General features: G+C 44.9%; 2 protein-coding genes across 2 annotated transcripts in view; one reads left to right on the top strand and one right to left on the bottom strand.

The window, feature by feature from the left end:
* LOC308158423 (carnitine O-acetyltransferase-like) overlaps positions 1-5,737 on the top strand; it is a gene marked incomplete at its 3' end in the record, with an annotated part of 6,336 nt that extends 599 nt beyond the window's left edge. The window contains exons 2-14 of the mRNA XM_080532010.1: positions 621-905; positions 1,270-1,388; positions 2,047-2,100; positions 2,263-2,428; positions 3,267-3,441; positions 3,684-3,862; positions 3,988-4,088; positions 4,344-4,463; positions 4,556-4,678; positions 4,759-4,894; positions 4,992-5,054; positions 5,176-5,313; positions 5,522-5,737. Of these exons, the coding sequence (XP_080388136.1) occupies positions 621-905; positions 1,270-1,388; positions 2,047-2,100; positions 2,263-2,428; positions 3,267-3,441; positions 3,684-3,862; positions 3,988-4,088; positions 4,344-4,463; positions 4,556-4,678; positions 4,759-4,894; positions 4,992-5,054; positions 5,176-5,313; positions 5,522-5,737 (1,875 nt within the window). The remainder of the gene's footprint in view (positions 1-620; positions 906-1,269; positions 1,389-2,046; positions 2,101-2,262; positions 2,429-3,266; positions 3,442-3,683; positions 3,863-3,987; positions 4,089-4,343; positions 4,464-4,555; positions 4,679-4,758; positions 4,895-4,991; positions 5,055-5,175; positions 5,314-5,521) is intronic.
* Positions 5,738-7,088: 1,351 nt separating this feature from the next.
* Positions 7,089-16,210, bottom strand: adamts13 (ADAM metallopeptidase with thrombospondin type 1 motif, 13). The gene is made up of 29 exons (XM_080532006.1): positions 16,024-16,210; positions 15,620-15,689; positions 15,372-15,508; positions 15,165-15,248; positions 14,922-15,046; positions 14,677-14,823; positions 14,402-14,536; positions 14,020-14,170; positions 13,803-13,907; positions 13,479-13,630; positions 13,236-13,299; positions 12,327-12,453; positions 12,039-12,187; positions 11,784-11,904; positions 11,592-11,672; positions 11,311-11,492; positions 10,988-11,144; positions 10,699-10,828; positions 10,423-10,602; positions 10,097-10,292; positions 9,886-9,994; positions 9,677-9,806; positions 9,370-9,546; positions 9,058-9,259; positions 8,471-8,846; positions 8,208-8,351; positions 7,895-8,074; positions 7,555-7,724; positions 7,089-7,391 (listed from the first exon to the last, which is right to left on the bottom strand). The coding sequence occupies exons 1-29, from the start codon at positions 16,111-16,113 to the stop codon at positions 7,236-7,238; spliced, it is 4,227 nt and encodes a 1,408-aa protein (XP_080388132.1). The 5' UTR covers positions 16,114-16,210; the 3' UTR covers positions 7,089-7,235.
* Positions 16,211-16,955: the final 745 nt, after the last annotated feature.

A 16,955-nucleotide genomic window follows, 5' to 3' on the forward strand; every position in this document is an offset into this window, starting at 1 on the left:
AAGACGCACGTTTGGGGGGGCTGAGCCCACCCATGCCCATGGCTCACGCATTGTGTTGCCACACTGTCTATTTATATTACAACCTTCAGAGAACTCAATGCCAAACACAGTCCAAACAAACAAGCGGACCCAGCAACATACTAAATTTGACAAACTTGTTTTGGTTTCAAGTTACTGTGCAGGTTACAAGTTACAGTAGGCCATACATACACAGTGCTCTAACACTGACCTGAATACATAGGGGTTTGTGCAACATAATTAAAAATATTAAACTGATCGCATTTTCCACATGAATAATTTATAAACCTAAATAGACCCTCTGTGTTATTATGTTTTGGTTTCTATTACACTGTAATCCTATCTATCATGAAGTGTTGACAGTTGCACTTGTCAGGTAGCTTGTAAATCAGGTGTGTAGTTAGTGATTTATATTTCAAAAGGATTATCCCCTCTAAATACTAATATTCCATCATTTATAGTATTGTGTCTAAATATCAGTGTTCTACTGTAGATGCATTAAAACAACCATAGAAAGTATACAATCGTTTGATTTCATAGTATTGTCAGTAATTTCCTCATCAAAACAGCGAACATACTCTACTGTGTACTGTGTCCTCCAGCTAAGGCCAGGCTTAGGGAAGCCCTCTCGACTGGCCAAGCCGGTGTCAGTGACTAAGATCACAGAGAGGTCAGTGGTGCATCTGAAGCAGGAGGACTTGCCCAAGCTGCCCGTGCCACCTTTGAAGCAGACAATGGAGCGCTTCTTGGCCATGCTGGACCCCATCATCAGTGAGGAGGAGCTGGAACACACACGCCAGCTGGTGGAAGAGTTCGTCAGGCCTGGAGGGGTGGGAGACAGGCTGCAGAACGGCCTGGAACGCAGGGCCCGCAAGACAGACAACTGGGTACATAGTGTGTCACAACTGGTCACATACAGCATGGTGCATAGGAAGAGCACGGCCCATAGAGAGTGAATTAAGTATGTATTAATCCCCTAGTGCAGATATGATATAGTAGCTGACTGCATAAAAACTAGGTTGATTGGAGGGGGTACAATACTTGTGTTATATTATGCAAAATAATATTTTTACATTTGTGTATGTAAGCTTTGTTAGGTTTGTTTTTTCCACATTTAGAATTATAGTATGTCTGGAGATTTGCTTGAAATATCAATGTCCCTGGCAAAGACTACCGATGAGCTCACTGGAAATGGTGTGATATCTAATGTGGTCTAAAGTATCTTCATGGCTGTTGGATGTTTATGTGTAGCTCACAGAATGGTGGATGCAGTCAGCCTATCTGGATTCCCGTATGCCTGTGGCGGTCTATAGCAGCCCCGGGGTGGTCCTTCCCCGTATGCACTTCCAAGATCGCCAAGGACAGATGAGGTGAGGAACATAATAGTGTGAGGCCACAGTAGGCTTAGAGACTAAAACCAGCCATTGTTATGTGAGATTTATTTTTATGGAGCCCCGCCCATCCCCAATGAAAAGTCTGTCATACAGCCAAACATATCAGTGAAAAGCACACTTTTATAATGCTTTTTCAAAGCAAGTTTGTGGAAAAGTGATTGAATTCGTCTTGTGGTATATCACAGCTCATGTGAACCTACATTATAGAATTACATTGCTTGAGTTTCAGACCGACCTTTATATAGACTTCCCTCTTCATAGTGGCTATTTTAAGCATCGGCTGCTTGTAGCATTGGTCAGCTTTTTTTGACCACTGTGACCCATGGTGGACACAGGAAACAAGATCCCAAAACAATTCACTTGTCTATTACAACTGTGCGATAAGTGACAAAACATTTTATTTTACATGATATAAAAAGTCAGCTATTCAACAATGCTCCTCTACATGAATTATAATAATATTTAGAAACATAACATATATTTTGAAAACATTAAATACATATTTAACAAAGAAAACATGATACCATGGTGTTGTTCAGCAGTAATGTGTTTTAAGTCCCATGGTTTATTTAAAGTTGGATGAATAAAACCTATACAAGGAATCATTAGTAATGCACCAATATATTTTGCCCAGGTTTGCTGCAAAATTGATTGCAGGGGTTATGGACTTCAAACAGATGATTGACAGGTGAGCATGCTTGATGATGGAGGAAATTATTGGTATGATTAATATATTAAAACATAATCTCTTGTAATCTCTTGACAAGGTATTTATACATTACTATTATCTTAATGAATGGTGTTTATAGATTTCAAGCATTATGTTTGCTGCCCCAATACTGTGTCACAGTGAGACCTTGCCGATCGAGTATTTGGGGGGGAAGCCACTGTGCATGGACCAGTACTTCCAAGTCCTGTCCTCCTGTCGCATCCCTGGACCAAAGAAAGATACTGTAGTTAACCATGCCATCGGGAAAATGTCCCCCACTCACATCACAGTGGTACACAACTTCCAGGTACACTAGAGGGCGCTATTGTTTTGCTTCTCCTTGATACATCCCAATATTACCACAACACATTGAGGAAAGATGTCCCCTTATTAGACTATAACCGACAGCATAGGGGAGGTTGGTGGAGGTAGAAATTGGAGAACGGGTTCATTGTAAAGCATGGTGATATGAGGTGTTTTTGTGTGCTTATCAAATATTGCAATAATCATCGTTTAATCTTAAACATACTTTAAATGGTGGCCACTCTCAGTCACCAAGGAGTAAACAAAACAAGACATTTAGGAGCAGCCACATACCATATCAAGTAACAGTGAGACCAGTTTAACTCTAAAGATATAGGAGCCTTGCCTAGAGGCCAGCAGTGGTCAGCAGAGCTGAACAGCATGGACAGGATAGAGTCATGTATGGGAGCCAATGTTAGTATTGTAAGTTACAATGGACAGATGTAAAGCTATTCTCTCTCTGTGAACAAGTATATAAGGTGTAACTTCCATCAGTACTTAGTGTCGCTCACTGCGCCGCAGCCAAGCTTGGACCTTATAACAGAGCGTGCTGCCTTGGAAACATCTGTACAAGAGAATGTAACCCAGATATGCATAAATCAATGATAACGATTCAACCTTCTCTCTGAGTGATCAATGTCATTTCCGGCCACCTGACTGAGGAGGACAATAATCTCCTTATAACACATGGAATGGAACAAGGGATCTTTCAAACACATGTTTGATACCATCCCCCATTCCGTTCCATGCATTAGAATGAACCGGTCCTCCGATATCAACCTCCACCAGCCTCCGCTGCTACAGCACTCTGATACTGTATTATGTCTTCTCCCTCTCTTCAGTTCTTTGTCCTGGATGTGTATAACAGTGATGGCTCCCCACTGACAGTGGATCAGATCTACATGCAGCTAGAGAAGATCTGGAACTCCTCCCTGCAGACGAACAAGGAGCCCATCGGCATCCTGACCTCCCAGCACCGCAACACCTGGGGAAAGGCCTACAACAACCTCATCAAGGGTGAGTCCAGTGGTGGAGGGGGGAAACCAGAACGACACGGTCAACTGGGGTTTGGGGAGCATTCAGTATAGTACAAAACCCCCCAAAAAGCTTGTATTTAGCCATAACCTTGGCTCTTTGCCGCAATTTGAGAAGGAACAGGTCCCACTACTCGGGAAAAACAGCTTTTAAGTGGTAAGGAGAGTCACTATGATATCACTATGATCGCATCGGTTACTCATTCCATTGTTCTCTTCCACCAGACAAAATAAATAAGGAGTCTGTGCGTGCCATCCAGAAGAGTATCTTCACAGTGTGTCTCGATGCACCGATGCCACGTGTGTCTGATGAGCTGTTCCAGAGTCGGGTGGCTGCCCAGATGCTCCATGGCGGAGGGACTCGCTGGAACAGTGGCAACCGCTGGTTTGATAAAACATTGCAGGTGAGCTCTACAACTATAAAATCTGAGTCTTGCATTCTACCAGAGATTTTGATAGTGATGATGGTGATAATATTAACAAAGGACTCTTCTGTGTTTTATTGCATACTGCATTTTGCCATCCTCAGTTTATTATTGGTGAAGATGGGTCATGTGGTCTGGTGTATGAGCATGCCCCTGCTGAAGGCCCGCCAATTGTGTTTCTGGTGGATCATGTGGTTCAGTACATGTAAGTCACTACTGGATTGATTTCACTACTTATTGATTGAGTGGGTACCGGTTGCTATGACTATTTTCAAACAGTTTTTGGTTTATCCTACTTATTTATCTCCTATAAGTAGGAGCAAACTTGTTGAAATGGGAATCCTTAAAGAGCTTTACATTTTGTCATGCTCAGATAGTACCTCTTCCATTTGAATGTGTTTACTCCTGTTTGGAGCTTTTGGAACGGGACCCTTTATCTTTTTTAGTTTATTTTTAACAGGAGGAAGAGTGAGATGGTACGCTCTCCCATGATCCCTCTGACCATGCCTCTGAAACTGCGCTTCAATATCACACCTGAGGTCAAGAAGGACATTGAGAAGGCCAAGCAGAATATGAACATGTAGGTAAAGTGGATGTCACTTTTCCCCCCAGTATCAGTTCAACTGTAGTTTTGAAGTATGTCTCACACTTTGGCTCTCTTTCATACACCAGAATGGTGCACGACTTGGACGTGAGAGTGCTAAATTTCACTCACTTTGGGAAAAATGTTCCCAAGGAATACAAGCTGAGTCCAGATGCATTTATACAAATGGCCCTTCAGCTTGCCTACTTCAGGTTTGTGTTTGAACTTTCTATTTGCCATACTGCACTTGAGATACATAATCGTCGACTAATAGTTTTGTTTTGAATTTCAGGATGTATCATGTCTGCTGTAGCACCTATGAGAGTGCTTCTTTGAGAATGTTCAAATTTGGTCGAACAGACACTATCCGCTCCACCACCACTGAGTCATTCAGATTTGTCCAGGCTATGGAAGACCCAGCCAAACCAGTCAGTCATGTCTTGTCTTGTCTGGATGTTTACAGTAAATATACAGTAGCCCAGGACAGTAAATTCATGTGTATGCATTTTTCCCATATGCTGACAGAACACAGAGAAGGTGGCTCTGTTGGAGAAGGCTTGTGAAACCCACAGAGACAACACTTACAAGGTGAGGCTTGGAGTTCATTATCAGTACACTATCTGATGCAAACCTGAACTTAATGTTGCATTTCTCCACCCACTACAATGCTCATTTTCCTCTCTTGTCTATATGAACTGTTTCTCTGCAGGCGATTCATGGCCAGGCCATAGACAGACATCTCCTCGGGCTGAAACTGCAGGGAATTATTGATCTGACATCAATGCCAGGAATATTCATGGATACAGCCTATGCTGTGGCCTGTCATTACAATCTCTCAACAAGCCAGGTATGCAGAGGTTTTATATAATGAGTCAAATTATCCAAGTCAAATACAATGCACAAAAGGGTGAAATTCACCAATATTTTTCATATTCAAGATCATTCATAGCACTTCAATTAAGCTTCTTTTAATCACAGATATGATATTGTTGGAAAATGTTCATGAAGGCCATGCTAATACCTAACGTTATTGTTTAACCATGCCTCTGCTCTAGGCTGGTGCCAAGACAGACTGTGTCATGTGCTTCGGTCCAATGGTGCCAGATGGATACGGGGTGTGTTACAACCCCATGGCAGAGCACATCAACATCGCCATCACAGCCTTCAACAGCTGTGAAGAGACCAACGCTACCAAGTTTTCCCGTGCTGTAGAGGGTGCACTGTTGGACATTAGAGCTTTGTTGGAGGAGACGGCTAAGGCCAGCCAGTGAGGAGCCACAGGAAGGAGACATGGTGTTCTCCATGGGGCTGTGTGGGACTGAACATGTGCTGGAGGTAGTGGTGGAAACTAGGGTTGGGCCAGTATCCATTTGTTGATACCGCTAAACTGTCCCCAAATGTAATTGGTGGACCAAAGCCCTAGCCTTTTCGCAAACCTGCTTGAACACCTTCCACGAGCAGTGCTTTATTAATGAAAAATGTAAGTAAATAAATAAATAAAAACAGCACAAAAAAATCATTTTGGTTCGTAATGAGACTATGTATGGGTAACACTGTCAACACTCACCCAAGTACAAAGCACAGAGCATGCTACAGCAAACAGCCTGTATTGTATATCCTTCTTCTGAGCAGAAGTGGTCACGTGGCACGCAATTATGATCGCTTCTAAATAGTATTTTTTTACAGGTTATTTATTTGACAAATTATATTTTTAACAAAAAGTTCTGTCATCACTTTCAATAGCGTCAGACAGTGGTGCTGTACAAACACTCTTAAGGCGTTTTATTATGCACATTGCGCAGCAGATAATTCTTTATGGCGGTATTGGTATTGACACCGTTGCTATTTCCAAATACCATGGTGTACGGTATTACCGCCCAACCCTAGTGGAAACCCACCCTGGTTCAGTATATGTAGTGTTTTAACATGGAGAGAGAGGAGAAGCACATGGCACTGAAGTGGGCCTTGGGAAACGTCTGGGCCTTAGGTGAGACTTGTAGCCATGAGTAAAGGGTCACTGGGTGGTCCTGTAAGACCATACTGTAACTCTGCCTTCACTGTGAAAAGCAAGTAAGATCTGATGATATTGGAACACCTTTCACTTTTTAAATATTGATATGGGTTGTTGAATTTCCATAAAAAGTGCCTATCAACCTTATATCAAATGTCGATCCACTCAATCACAATAGGGATGCAATGTAATGTTGAATGTAATGTTGTTGTTGATGTTGATGTAACCTTTGTTTGGTCCATGGGTAACTGCTGTAGAAAGTTGTATGCCATTTTTACAATTTTAAGATTTGTTTTAAAGTTGTCTCTAGTATGTAGACAGTATGTTGGTGCTGTCTTAAAATGTATGTTTAAGGTGTGGGGATTTGATGACTGTGTTTATTCAGTTTATTCAATGTTTACTTGCACATGGATACTGCATGTTTGAAATTGTTACAAAAAGATACTGTATATGTTTAGAACATAAGTATACAATATTATAGAGTTATAACCACTGAATGAAGGATCCAGGCCTGCTGTCTTTTGTGGATGACTCACAAGTTGGAAAACAGCAAGAATTTCTAATTGTCTTCTACACGACTGACAAGAAAACACAAAAAACAGGCTATCACATACTTTTTAAACATTGAATATTTATTTTTGTGTTACAAAACAATAATGATTAAACCCAGGAAAACCATATACACAAACCTTTCTCTAGTAACTGCCTGAATTCTTGTGTGTTAAATACTGTACGATAATAGAAAGGAGAAATACACATCAAGGCTTTATAAAGGTATATTCAGCTTTGAAGCTCCCCTTGGTATGCAGGTACTCGCCATGGAATTCTAGCTCTGCCATGTTCCCAGATGACTGCCAAAGGAAAAGCTGTTGGCCCTTGAACACGTTGGTCTTCAAGACATCTGCATCCCGGATCTAACATACAGTAGATGGTGTAACAGACATAAGAGTTTTCACAGATATTCCGGACTCATACAATATCCTATAAACATGCAGTACGTTTTTAGAAACTGTCAGGGACTAGACTGTGACTGCAAGAGTGTAACATGCATGCCAGAGATCCTCCCTCTCCCCTCACCATGATGTAGGTGGTGCTGTTGATCACAGGTCCTATGTTTAGTGCCTGGATCCTGATCTTAACTGCCGGTGGGGCGTTGATGAGGACTCGACACGTGTGACTGCCCGAGACTGACGTCCTCATTGGATTCTCAAAGACCCCACTGGGAGCAAACAGCTGGACATCACAGTCTTGGGGAGCAACAGATAAGAAGTATATCTTATGGTGCTGTAGGCAATATACAAATGGTTGTTATTCAAATGTTATTCTTTTATGTTCCTTGTGACCAAAAAAAAAGTGACAAAGAAACAACTTAAAACCCCAGATCCTCTCTGACACGCCTTAGCACCTCAGTTCATACCCTGGTGGTGACTCTTCTTGCTGTTCTGCTGACTGTTGTAAGTGAGCATAACCCCATTGCCAGGTGTTTGGACATTCTGCCGCACCAGAAGGACGTTGGTCCGGGAGGTCAGTTCGGTGCCCTCCACCTGATCACATTTCCTGATCAATACGAGCCTGTCATAGAACGCCACATACTCCTCTACACACACATACACACACACACATACACACACACACACACACACACACAATTATGATGTATGGGATTATGTACAGTAAGTAGTCATTTGATGATGTGATATACTGTATGGATTGTGGTGTGTATTACTCACTTTTCTTACAGCTTAAAGTGCTGGATTCCACTTTAATGTGAATGACCTCATCTAGAGGTCGACCTATGGACAGGATGCAGCGACCTGTCACATGTCTCAGATCCAATGTGCCTGACTTCTCCAGCAGAAGCTGTCCACACACACCTGGAGAAAGGAACACACAGAATAATATCATTGCATCCAGCAGGTAGATTTCTTTCTATGCTTGACCTTCTCAACTCTTTTATTTCATGAAAGATAATGGAAGTATTCTGCCACCTAACTGGTTTTAGGAGTTGAGGTGGGCATGGTTGTGTTGGTTGTCTGAGGGATGGTCAGCTCTGTTGGACTGGGGGTCAGTGGGGCTTTGCGGTGGTGTGGTGTCTCTGTCTGGCTGAGAGTTGGAGACAACAGGGGCTGCTCTGTAGTGGGGGTGACATCCAACCCCTGGGGGCTGGCTGTGTGGCCCCAGCTCTGTGTGCGGGTGTGGGTGTGAGAAGTGGGCTGCTGTGGGACCCTGCACTCGCCCATATGGCAGCCCTGGATGGTGATGGGCTTGGGCATGTGCATGCAGAGCTGGGGGCTAATTGGCTCAGGATTAGAGGGTCCCTTGCAGGACACAGCTCTGGACTGGATCCCATACCCACAGGGCACTGAACACTGGGGGAACATACAGCCGGTTGATCAACAATACATCTGCTCCATATAAATATAGCATAATATTTAACATAGTCAACGGCCAACATTGCAAAACTTTGGCAGAATGCACTTTATGTTGATATTACCCAACAGCAAATCATGTGGACAAGCCATTCTTTGAAGGTGGAATGTGCTGCTCATGATGCTGAGTGGTGTGCACTGTTCATTGTACCTGGCTCCATGGCTGCACCTCCCATCTGAAGGTACACACTCGCACCAGACAGGGCACTGTGGTGGCTGGTTTAATGGCAATGCACCTCTCCTCAGGGACCTCACTCTCCCTCCCATGGGTAAACTGGACACAGCTCACCTGCCTCTGAGCCACCCCCAGGTTACAGGACACAGAACAGGGCCCTGTGCTCAGCACTCTCCACCTGGGGTGACATTTACACAGTGAGATGCTCTATAATCCATTTTGGGATTGTCCTATTGTTTACCAGACTGTCTGTATCTGTGTCTGTGTCTGTCTGTGTCTGTGTTTTACCTTGCTGGACAGCTGTTGCTGCTGCATGTAACCACCGCCGTAGGTTTGGTCATGGTACTACACTCTGTATCGTCTACAACCTCCTCCTCTCCCTCAGACTCCAGAGAGCAGTACAGCACCCTATTGGCCACCCCTCCACCACACGTCACACTGCAAACTCCCTGCTTATAGTGCCACCTGCTTGAGAGAATGAGCCTGCTGTTATGTTGCCTTGATCGTAATAGAGTCATTGAGTTTTACTCTCATATTTGAGTTTTACTTACATATTTAACTCGCTGAGTCACATATCCCAAAACAATTGACTCACGTGGGAGGGCAAGGGGCTGTGTTGCAGGACCCTGAGTGTGGCTCTGGTTTGCTGGAGCCATCACAGTGGACCTCAAGCACCCCAAGTCTGGTCTGGTGGTCCACACAGGAGTACCACACCTGCAGGGTTCCTACAGATGTATAAGGCCTATGTTGACCAGGGGTGACACATTGTCAGTATAAATAACAGGAGGTCCTGCTGTCACTTACCATTCCCACAGGTCTTGGAGCACTGGCCTATCACAGGGCTCCAGACATACACTGGGCGTGGTCTGGAGCGTGGCATCATACCAGATGATGTCTTGAGGATCTGTTGAACCTGGTAAACACAGATCAGAATATGTCTGAGCTCCATCTTCTTCAGTGTTCTATCTCAGAACCTGATGTTTATACAGTGTCAAATGTGCTATCTCTGTTGTACCTCTCCCTTAGACTCCCAACCGATAGGGCAGACATCAACCACACAGGGCACCAGATCGGGAGGTCTGACCTCTAAACACAAGCTATGGTCCACCTCAGCATCCTGACCGTCTTCTGACTGTACACACGATACAGGGCGTTTAGCCTCTCCTGGTCCACACACAGCTGAACACTCCCCAGGTTCTGATAGATGCCACCTGTGTCACACACACACACACACACACACACGATTATTTTTTTAATATATATATATAATTATGTTCAAATTAACATTTCAGAAAGCCTTTGATGTTGGTCACTTGGGCAGGCGTTGTGGTGAGGACTCACCTTGCAGGGCAGGGTTGAACGTTGCACTTCTCTACTGTGTTTGGGGCTGAATCAGGTGGACATTCAGAAACTGGTACCTGTCGAATATCTGTCCCTTGCCTCTGAACACATCTCACAGGGCGCACTCTCTCTCCACCACCACAAGAGGCACTGCAGGGCCCAAACTCCCCTGTCTCCCAGCTGGAAAACAAAACACAGGACACTGACCAATCAGTATATGGCCAGAGTGTTCAGTGTTGTGTGTGTGTTACAGTGTGCAGTGAGAGCAGACTGAACCTGGAGGGACAAGCTGGGAGCTGACAGGCTGTGTGTTGAGGTTGGTGTGGGAGAGCTGATTCACAATACAACTCCTCCAAATGCTCCTTGGTGTCTCCATCCATACAGATGTACACTGATTTCTGAATGCCTATAAGAAAATGACATAAGGCCTCAATCCTGAACTAGATCCTCACAAAGATTCTAAACTGCTACAGCAATTCAGAAAGGCTTCATTTAAACATTTCATAAAATAGGTTGCATGTTTTGGGTTATGTTGAGTAATTGTACCCATTGTATGGCTTCCTACCTGAGCCACAGGTGACAGAGCATGGTGTTGTGAACACAGTCCACTTGCCCCTGGGTTTGGTTTCTATAACAGAATGATTAGGTGTAGATCTATAGAAACTGTAGGTGATGTTTGGATTGGTTGTCTCTCCGTATTCTTTTCCATATTTTCGATAGACCTGTCCAAAATAGATTTTGTCAGTATTTAGTCTGGTGGTTTGAAAGAACTCTACATTTCATTTATGTAACACAGTACTGCATTGTGCACTTGCACTGTAGGTCCCCTCTTATGAGATTTCTGTTTTGAATATGTCTTCTCTACTATTGTCATGTCCCTCTGCTGACCTGTATGTGTGTCTCTTTTTGTAAAGGTCCAGGCAGCAGCAGCTCTTCCATGAGAGGCAGTTGGTCAGGGGCCAGGTACAGACGGTAAACCAGGCGCCCATCATCCAGAGGTGAGGGGTGTGTGATGTTTAGTGCTATGCTGCCACTCCCAGACACAACATACTGATCCCCCATCAATACAGCTATGGATGAGAACACACAACTCTTCTTCTTATTCTTCCAATGTGTGGGATTACCTTTCAAAAGCACTGAATGTCACCCCAGATGACACTTAAACTCACCCAGGTGAGTGAAGACAGGTGCCCTGTTGACAATATGGACCTGGGTGACGTTCACTGGCAGGGTCAGGAATGTGATGTACTCTAATAATCAAGGAAACATGACAAACATTTGAATGATGGGTATGCAGAAGAGCAATGGAAATAGAAAGGTACGCCTCCCAGAATGAGGAGTGGCGTGGTTTTCACTGTTACCTCTGGCCTGACCACCACTGTAAGACTGAGAGGTGAGATTGCAGGAGGAGCCATCTCCCTGACACACGCCACAGACATCCTCCATCTTCCCAGAATTCAACGCACCGTCACATCCAAACAGCTGGTGACACAGAGAGAGACAGAGCCAGATGGTAAGCCATTCGCCAATGAGTTCAGGTCTAGCGTGAGTTCAGGTCATCTGATTGTCTAGCGTGGTGACTCTGATGATGGCATCGACTGTATGCAGGCCTTTACCTGGCACCTCCCTCCTAAACAAGCACTGGTGGAGCCCAGGGGAGCTGGACTGTCTGGCTCACACCGAGTTCCGTCCACAAACTGAGACCCACGGCTCACAATGAAGTTGTCTCCCTCGGACTGGCACATGTACCGGCACTGTTCATCCCCTGGTTGTGGGACAGTCAAGGAGATACAGTGGACAGGGACAGAACAATTCATTCAGGGAACTATAGTCAGTACAACCTTAGCTCAGATATTCATCACATGATATAACCCTCTACCCATTGACAGGAAAACAAAGCCCACCTGTGACAAATCCCACAGCAGGGATCCAGGTGTAGAGGGAGGCACTGCTGTGGGACAGGTAGAGGGGCTGGGGGTCTGTCCGGGAGCACTGCTCAGCCATGAAGTCCAGCTGGGTTCTCTCACATGGCTATTCAGGCAGCAGGATTTGTGTGGTGGGAACATGAGTTAATAGATTTCCATCAAAACAATCATTTGGATGGAAGCTACACTACATTTAGTGCCAAAAGTATGTGGACACAATTATGGTCTGGGGCTGTTTTTCATGGTTTGGGCTAGGCCCCTTAGTTCCAGTGGAGGGAAATCTTAATGCTACAGCATACAATGAGATTCTAGAGAATTGTATGCTTCCCCAAGTTTGGGGAAGGTCCTTTTCTGTTTCAGCATGATGATGCCCCCATACACAAAGCGAGGTCCATAATGACATGGTTTGCTGAGTTTGGTGTGGAAGAACTTGTCTGGCCTGCACACAGAGCCCTGACCTCAACCCCATCAAACACCTTTAAGATGAATTGGAACGCTGACTGCGAGCCAGGCCTTCTCGCCCAACATCAGTGCCTGACCTCAGTAATGCTGTTGGGGCTGAATGGGAGCAAATCATGTTCCAAATTTAGTGGAAACCTTCCCAGAAGAGTAGAGGCTGTTATATATAGCAGCAAAAGGTGGACCAACTCCATATTAATGCCCATAGTTTGGGAATGAGATCAACAAGCGCATATGGTGTGATGTTCCATTGTCCACATACTTTTGGCCATATAATTACCTTATCTCAAACCTAATGAGTACATGCAGTCCCCACATACTTGCTGTACTACTTGATACTGTGAGGTTGGATGGTGTTGCAATGGTCCATGTAGTAAACATGACCTATTGTATGGAGCCACATTGTAAACATGGCCTGTAGGATGTTACCTGCTGGTGACAAAGTTCAGCCTCAGTATCCCTGCCCTCGCAATCATTCCCTCCAAACGCAGGCCTGGAAATACAATGAGTTTAACCTTTTTGGTCAAATCGAAATGGATAAGAATAGTAAAGAACTGAGGCTGAACATATTAAGCAGAAATTGGCTGAGATTAGTCACTCATGATGAGTCATGGGGAACTGAGAGGAGTCATGTGTTGTGTAATGTGGGCCTAACAGAGAAATGCCTGTTACCTTGGGTTGTTGCATTGCCTGGTCCGGGAGCTCACACCCCCGCCACATGTGCGTGAGCAGAGGGAGAACTCAGACCAACTGGACCACGAGCCATGAACCACCACGGAGGAGCTGAGCTGGTCTGGGGACACACAGCGCCCCTTCAGGCACCACTGGAGGGAGAGGGTTCAAACACTGGTCTAATCTACTGCTCAAATTTCACCTCATTAAACAACACGAGCAACAGTAACTGTAACCAATGTTACACCTGGTTCAATTACAAAAAAGTAATTTATTATTTTCATAATTTTGACTGCATAATTTGTTAAAGCAGGAAGGCTGTACCTGGTTGGGTGCACACTCTGTCCCATCCAATAAAGGGACCAGGAGGCGTTTACAGGAGGTCTGGTCACCAGGTGTGATGTGGCAGGAGAGAATACGACACGCAGGCTGAAAGGAGGACAGACACTGTGTGTGAAAGCCTTACCCAGCCAGTACAGAAGACACATCAGTGTAATATCATTGTTACAATAGCATGAGAGAAGTCTCTGGCATGTCTTACCATGTCAGTATTGGTGAAAGTGCAGGCTCTGGCAGTGCTACCGAATGCTATACGACACTGGTCGTCCACTCCATAGTACAGGCCTGGCTTCCAGTCTTGCAGAGAGCCTCCCAGCACAGGCAGGTCTTTCACACACTCTGCCTTGCCTTCACTGGAGTAAATTGACATGACACATTCGCTTAGCCTCACATAATCCCCACCGCTTATTAAGATACATTATCTCTGTATGTATGGACATTATTCACCGTTATACACCTGCTGAGCAGCAATCTACTGATGACTGACAGCACCTATTATCTGTGTGACAGTTGACAAACCCACAATTTAAGTGAACAGAGCATGTACTATAGTAACTCTCCCACAGCTGCACAGGTTGGCCCACCTGAAGAATGTCTGCAGCTGCCGTCTGCTGCACTGGGACCACGACAAATCCACACTGTTGTAACCACCGTCAGAGGCCATCATGAAGCCACTGCTGCTGCAGGTGTTACCTGTTCCATCATGATTGATACCAAAGCTGGGGGAATGGAAACTGAGGTTTGGTTGACCAGTCTCCAATCTCTTGTGGGGCTGCTGATGGATTAGGAGTGCCTAATTGTATGTCCTCTAAATTAGAATTGTGTGCCCGTGTCATGTTATTGGCTCTGTGCTTTGTACCTGTGGCCAATCTCGTGAGCGATAGTGATGCCCAGATCAAAGCCTGTGTCCTCTGTGATCACACAACTCCACTCGCTGGAACAAGCCCCACCCAGTTGGGCCACACCCCTGACCTGCTTGTTCCCATTGGGCAGGGCCAGATCATATCTGTTTAAATGCAAAGGCATTCCAGTTACAATCAAAAATAATTCCCCTATTTCAAATAGATTACCATTACCATTACTCTCTTGGAGCATCTACAGTACCTTGTGATGTATAGCAGAAGGTCGGCATGCAAAGGGTCCGTGTCATTAGAGGGATTGACCCTTCTGCCCCACTCACACACACTCCTCAGAGAGGAAGTGATGTCGGGGGATATATCAATCTCTGGCTGAAAGAGAGAGCAGAGCAATGAGAGGGGGAGTGGTGCTTCTAGTTCCCCCAGTCAGCTCTTATGACAGGCCTGCCCTCACAGGTGTTTCATTAGTGTGGGGTGGACAACGACTGACCTCTGGCTCTGAGAGGATGATCATGCGGACCAGGTGCACTCTCATGTTGGCTCCCAGTGTCATGTCCCTCAGCAGCTCAGAAGCCTGTGATGAGAAAACAGCACCTTTAGTCATCATTAGAACACAAATGCACGCATGCATGCATCCACGCACGCACACTCGCAGACACACACACACACACACACACACACACACACAGGCACTCACAATGTTGAGGGTGGTGAGGATGTATCTCTCCGTGTCCTGTCTGTGGACCTGCTGCACGTCTGGCCCCACCACCACCAGCAGCTCCAGGTGGGTGACCTCAGGCATCAGAAGGGACCGGCGCAACCGCCTGCTCTTACCTGTCCATATGGAGAGAAACAGAGCTAAGCATGTAGCACATGTTCGCAGTTAACTCAGTGATTACCCGTTTATGACTCTCACTGTATATGATCATCATTATCCACTCATACCTGAGGCAGCAGACACAGTACTGAAAGAAGACACCGTGATATCTTTGTGATCCAGGGAGTGTAGAAATTGCTAGAGATGGGACAAAAGGATGGGATCATTTTTGGGGCCTTCAGCAACACCAGGATAAGATTCACTAATCCAGCCCTGGCCTGTAATGCTTTACCAGATTTCTTAACTTAACAAGAATCAATATTGAGGAAAAAACAACAATGCTTCTGAAATGTATCATACTGATATCCTGTAAAAAAAAAATATCAGCGACTTATGAGTCCCTCTGTAAAGCTAGCAGATTTCAGCAGGACGATAAACAGCAGTAAGTTGAAGGGGTCAATGTACTTTACAGATGTCACAAGCAGAGGAATCACTAACTACAGTGCTGTTCATCCTGTGTTTTCCAACCTACCTCCTCCAATGGAGATCTCATTAGTGCTGTGGAGCCTGGCAGTGCTGACAGCAGTGCTGACAGCAGGCAGAGCAGCGCCAGGGCTGCCATATCTCCCCTCTCCCAGTAGAACCACGCTAGCCGGCCTGTTGGAGTGAGAAGATCCAAAGATCCTCCAGCGGTGTCGAATGGGACCCAGCCAACACGTTTACCAAAACATCTGGAACAAAGTCGATCAGTGACAGAACCCATTTGTTGATTTTTCACTGTGGGAGTACAGTAGGTAAACAGAATGATGTTGTCTGATTGGTTAGTTGATGAACTAACTGCAGGGTCATCACCGGATGTCATGGGTGGATGTCACTCATAGTACAGTGACTCATGTGTCCAGGTTTTCTCCATGCTTGTTTGATGTATTACTACGTTTTTGTTTGTTTTTATGACGTAGTGTAGTGTCCAGGATGGAACATTCTATTACCCCATGAATGTTGGCACATGGAAATGTTATTACATGAATATTTGTACTACAGTATATCTCTGGGAGAAGACATGTTGACAGAAGCAGTTTCTCATGATCTATCTTTGTTTGAGTACTTCAATCCCTGTGAAAAAAAATTGGATTACTGCGAGAAAACCAAAATGGGATTATGATTCTTTGAGCTGAATCACCGCATTTCAAATTTCACTCAAAATGGGCTTGTGATCATACAGTTAGTTTTAAACTATGGGTCATGACACCTAGCATGACTCTTTTTATTAATACATGTTAAAAGCTTACTAATGAGGATGGTCGTTTTTGATTTATATTTTTACTGAAGCTGTGTAAACTGAGCACTTTGCCAAATCTTCTGGTCATACCCCACATTCTGCTGAGGTGCCTACCACTAGAGGGCAGACAAGGCCTACTGTCACATTGCAGGTGTAACAAGGATGGCAACCTCTGCTGCAACAGG

This window comes from Nansenia antarctica (assembly GCF_963989245.1).
Source record: "Nansenia antarctica genome assembly, chromosome: 5".
Lineage (NCBI taxonomy): Eukaryota > Metazoa > Chordata > Actinopteri > Argentiniformes > Microstomatidae > Nansenia > Nansenia antarctica.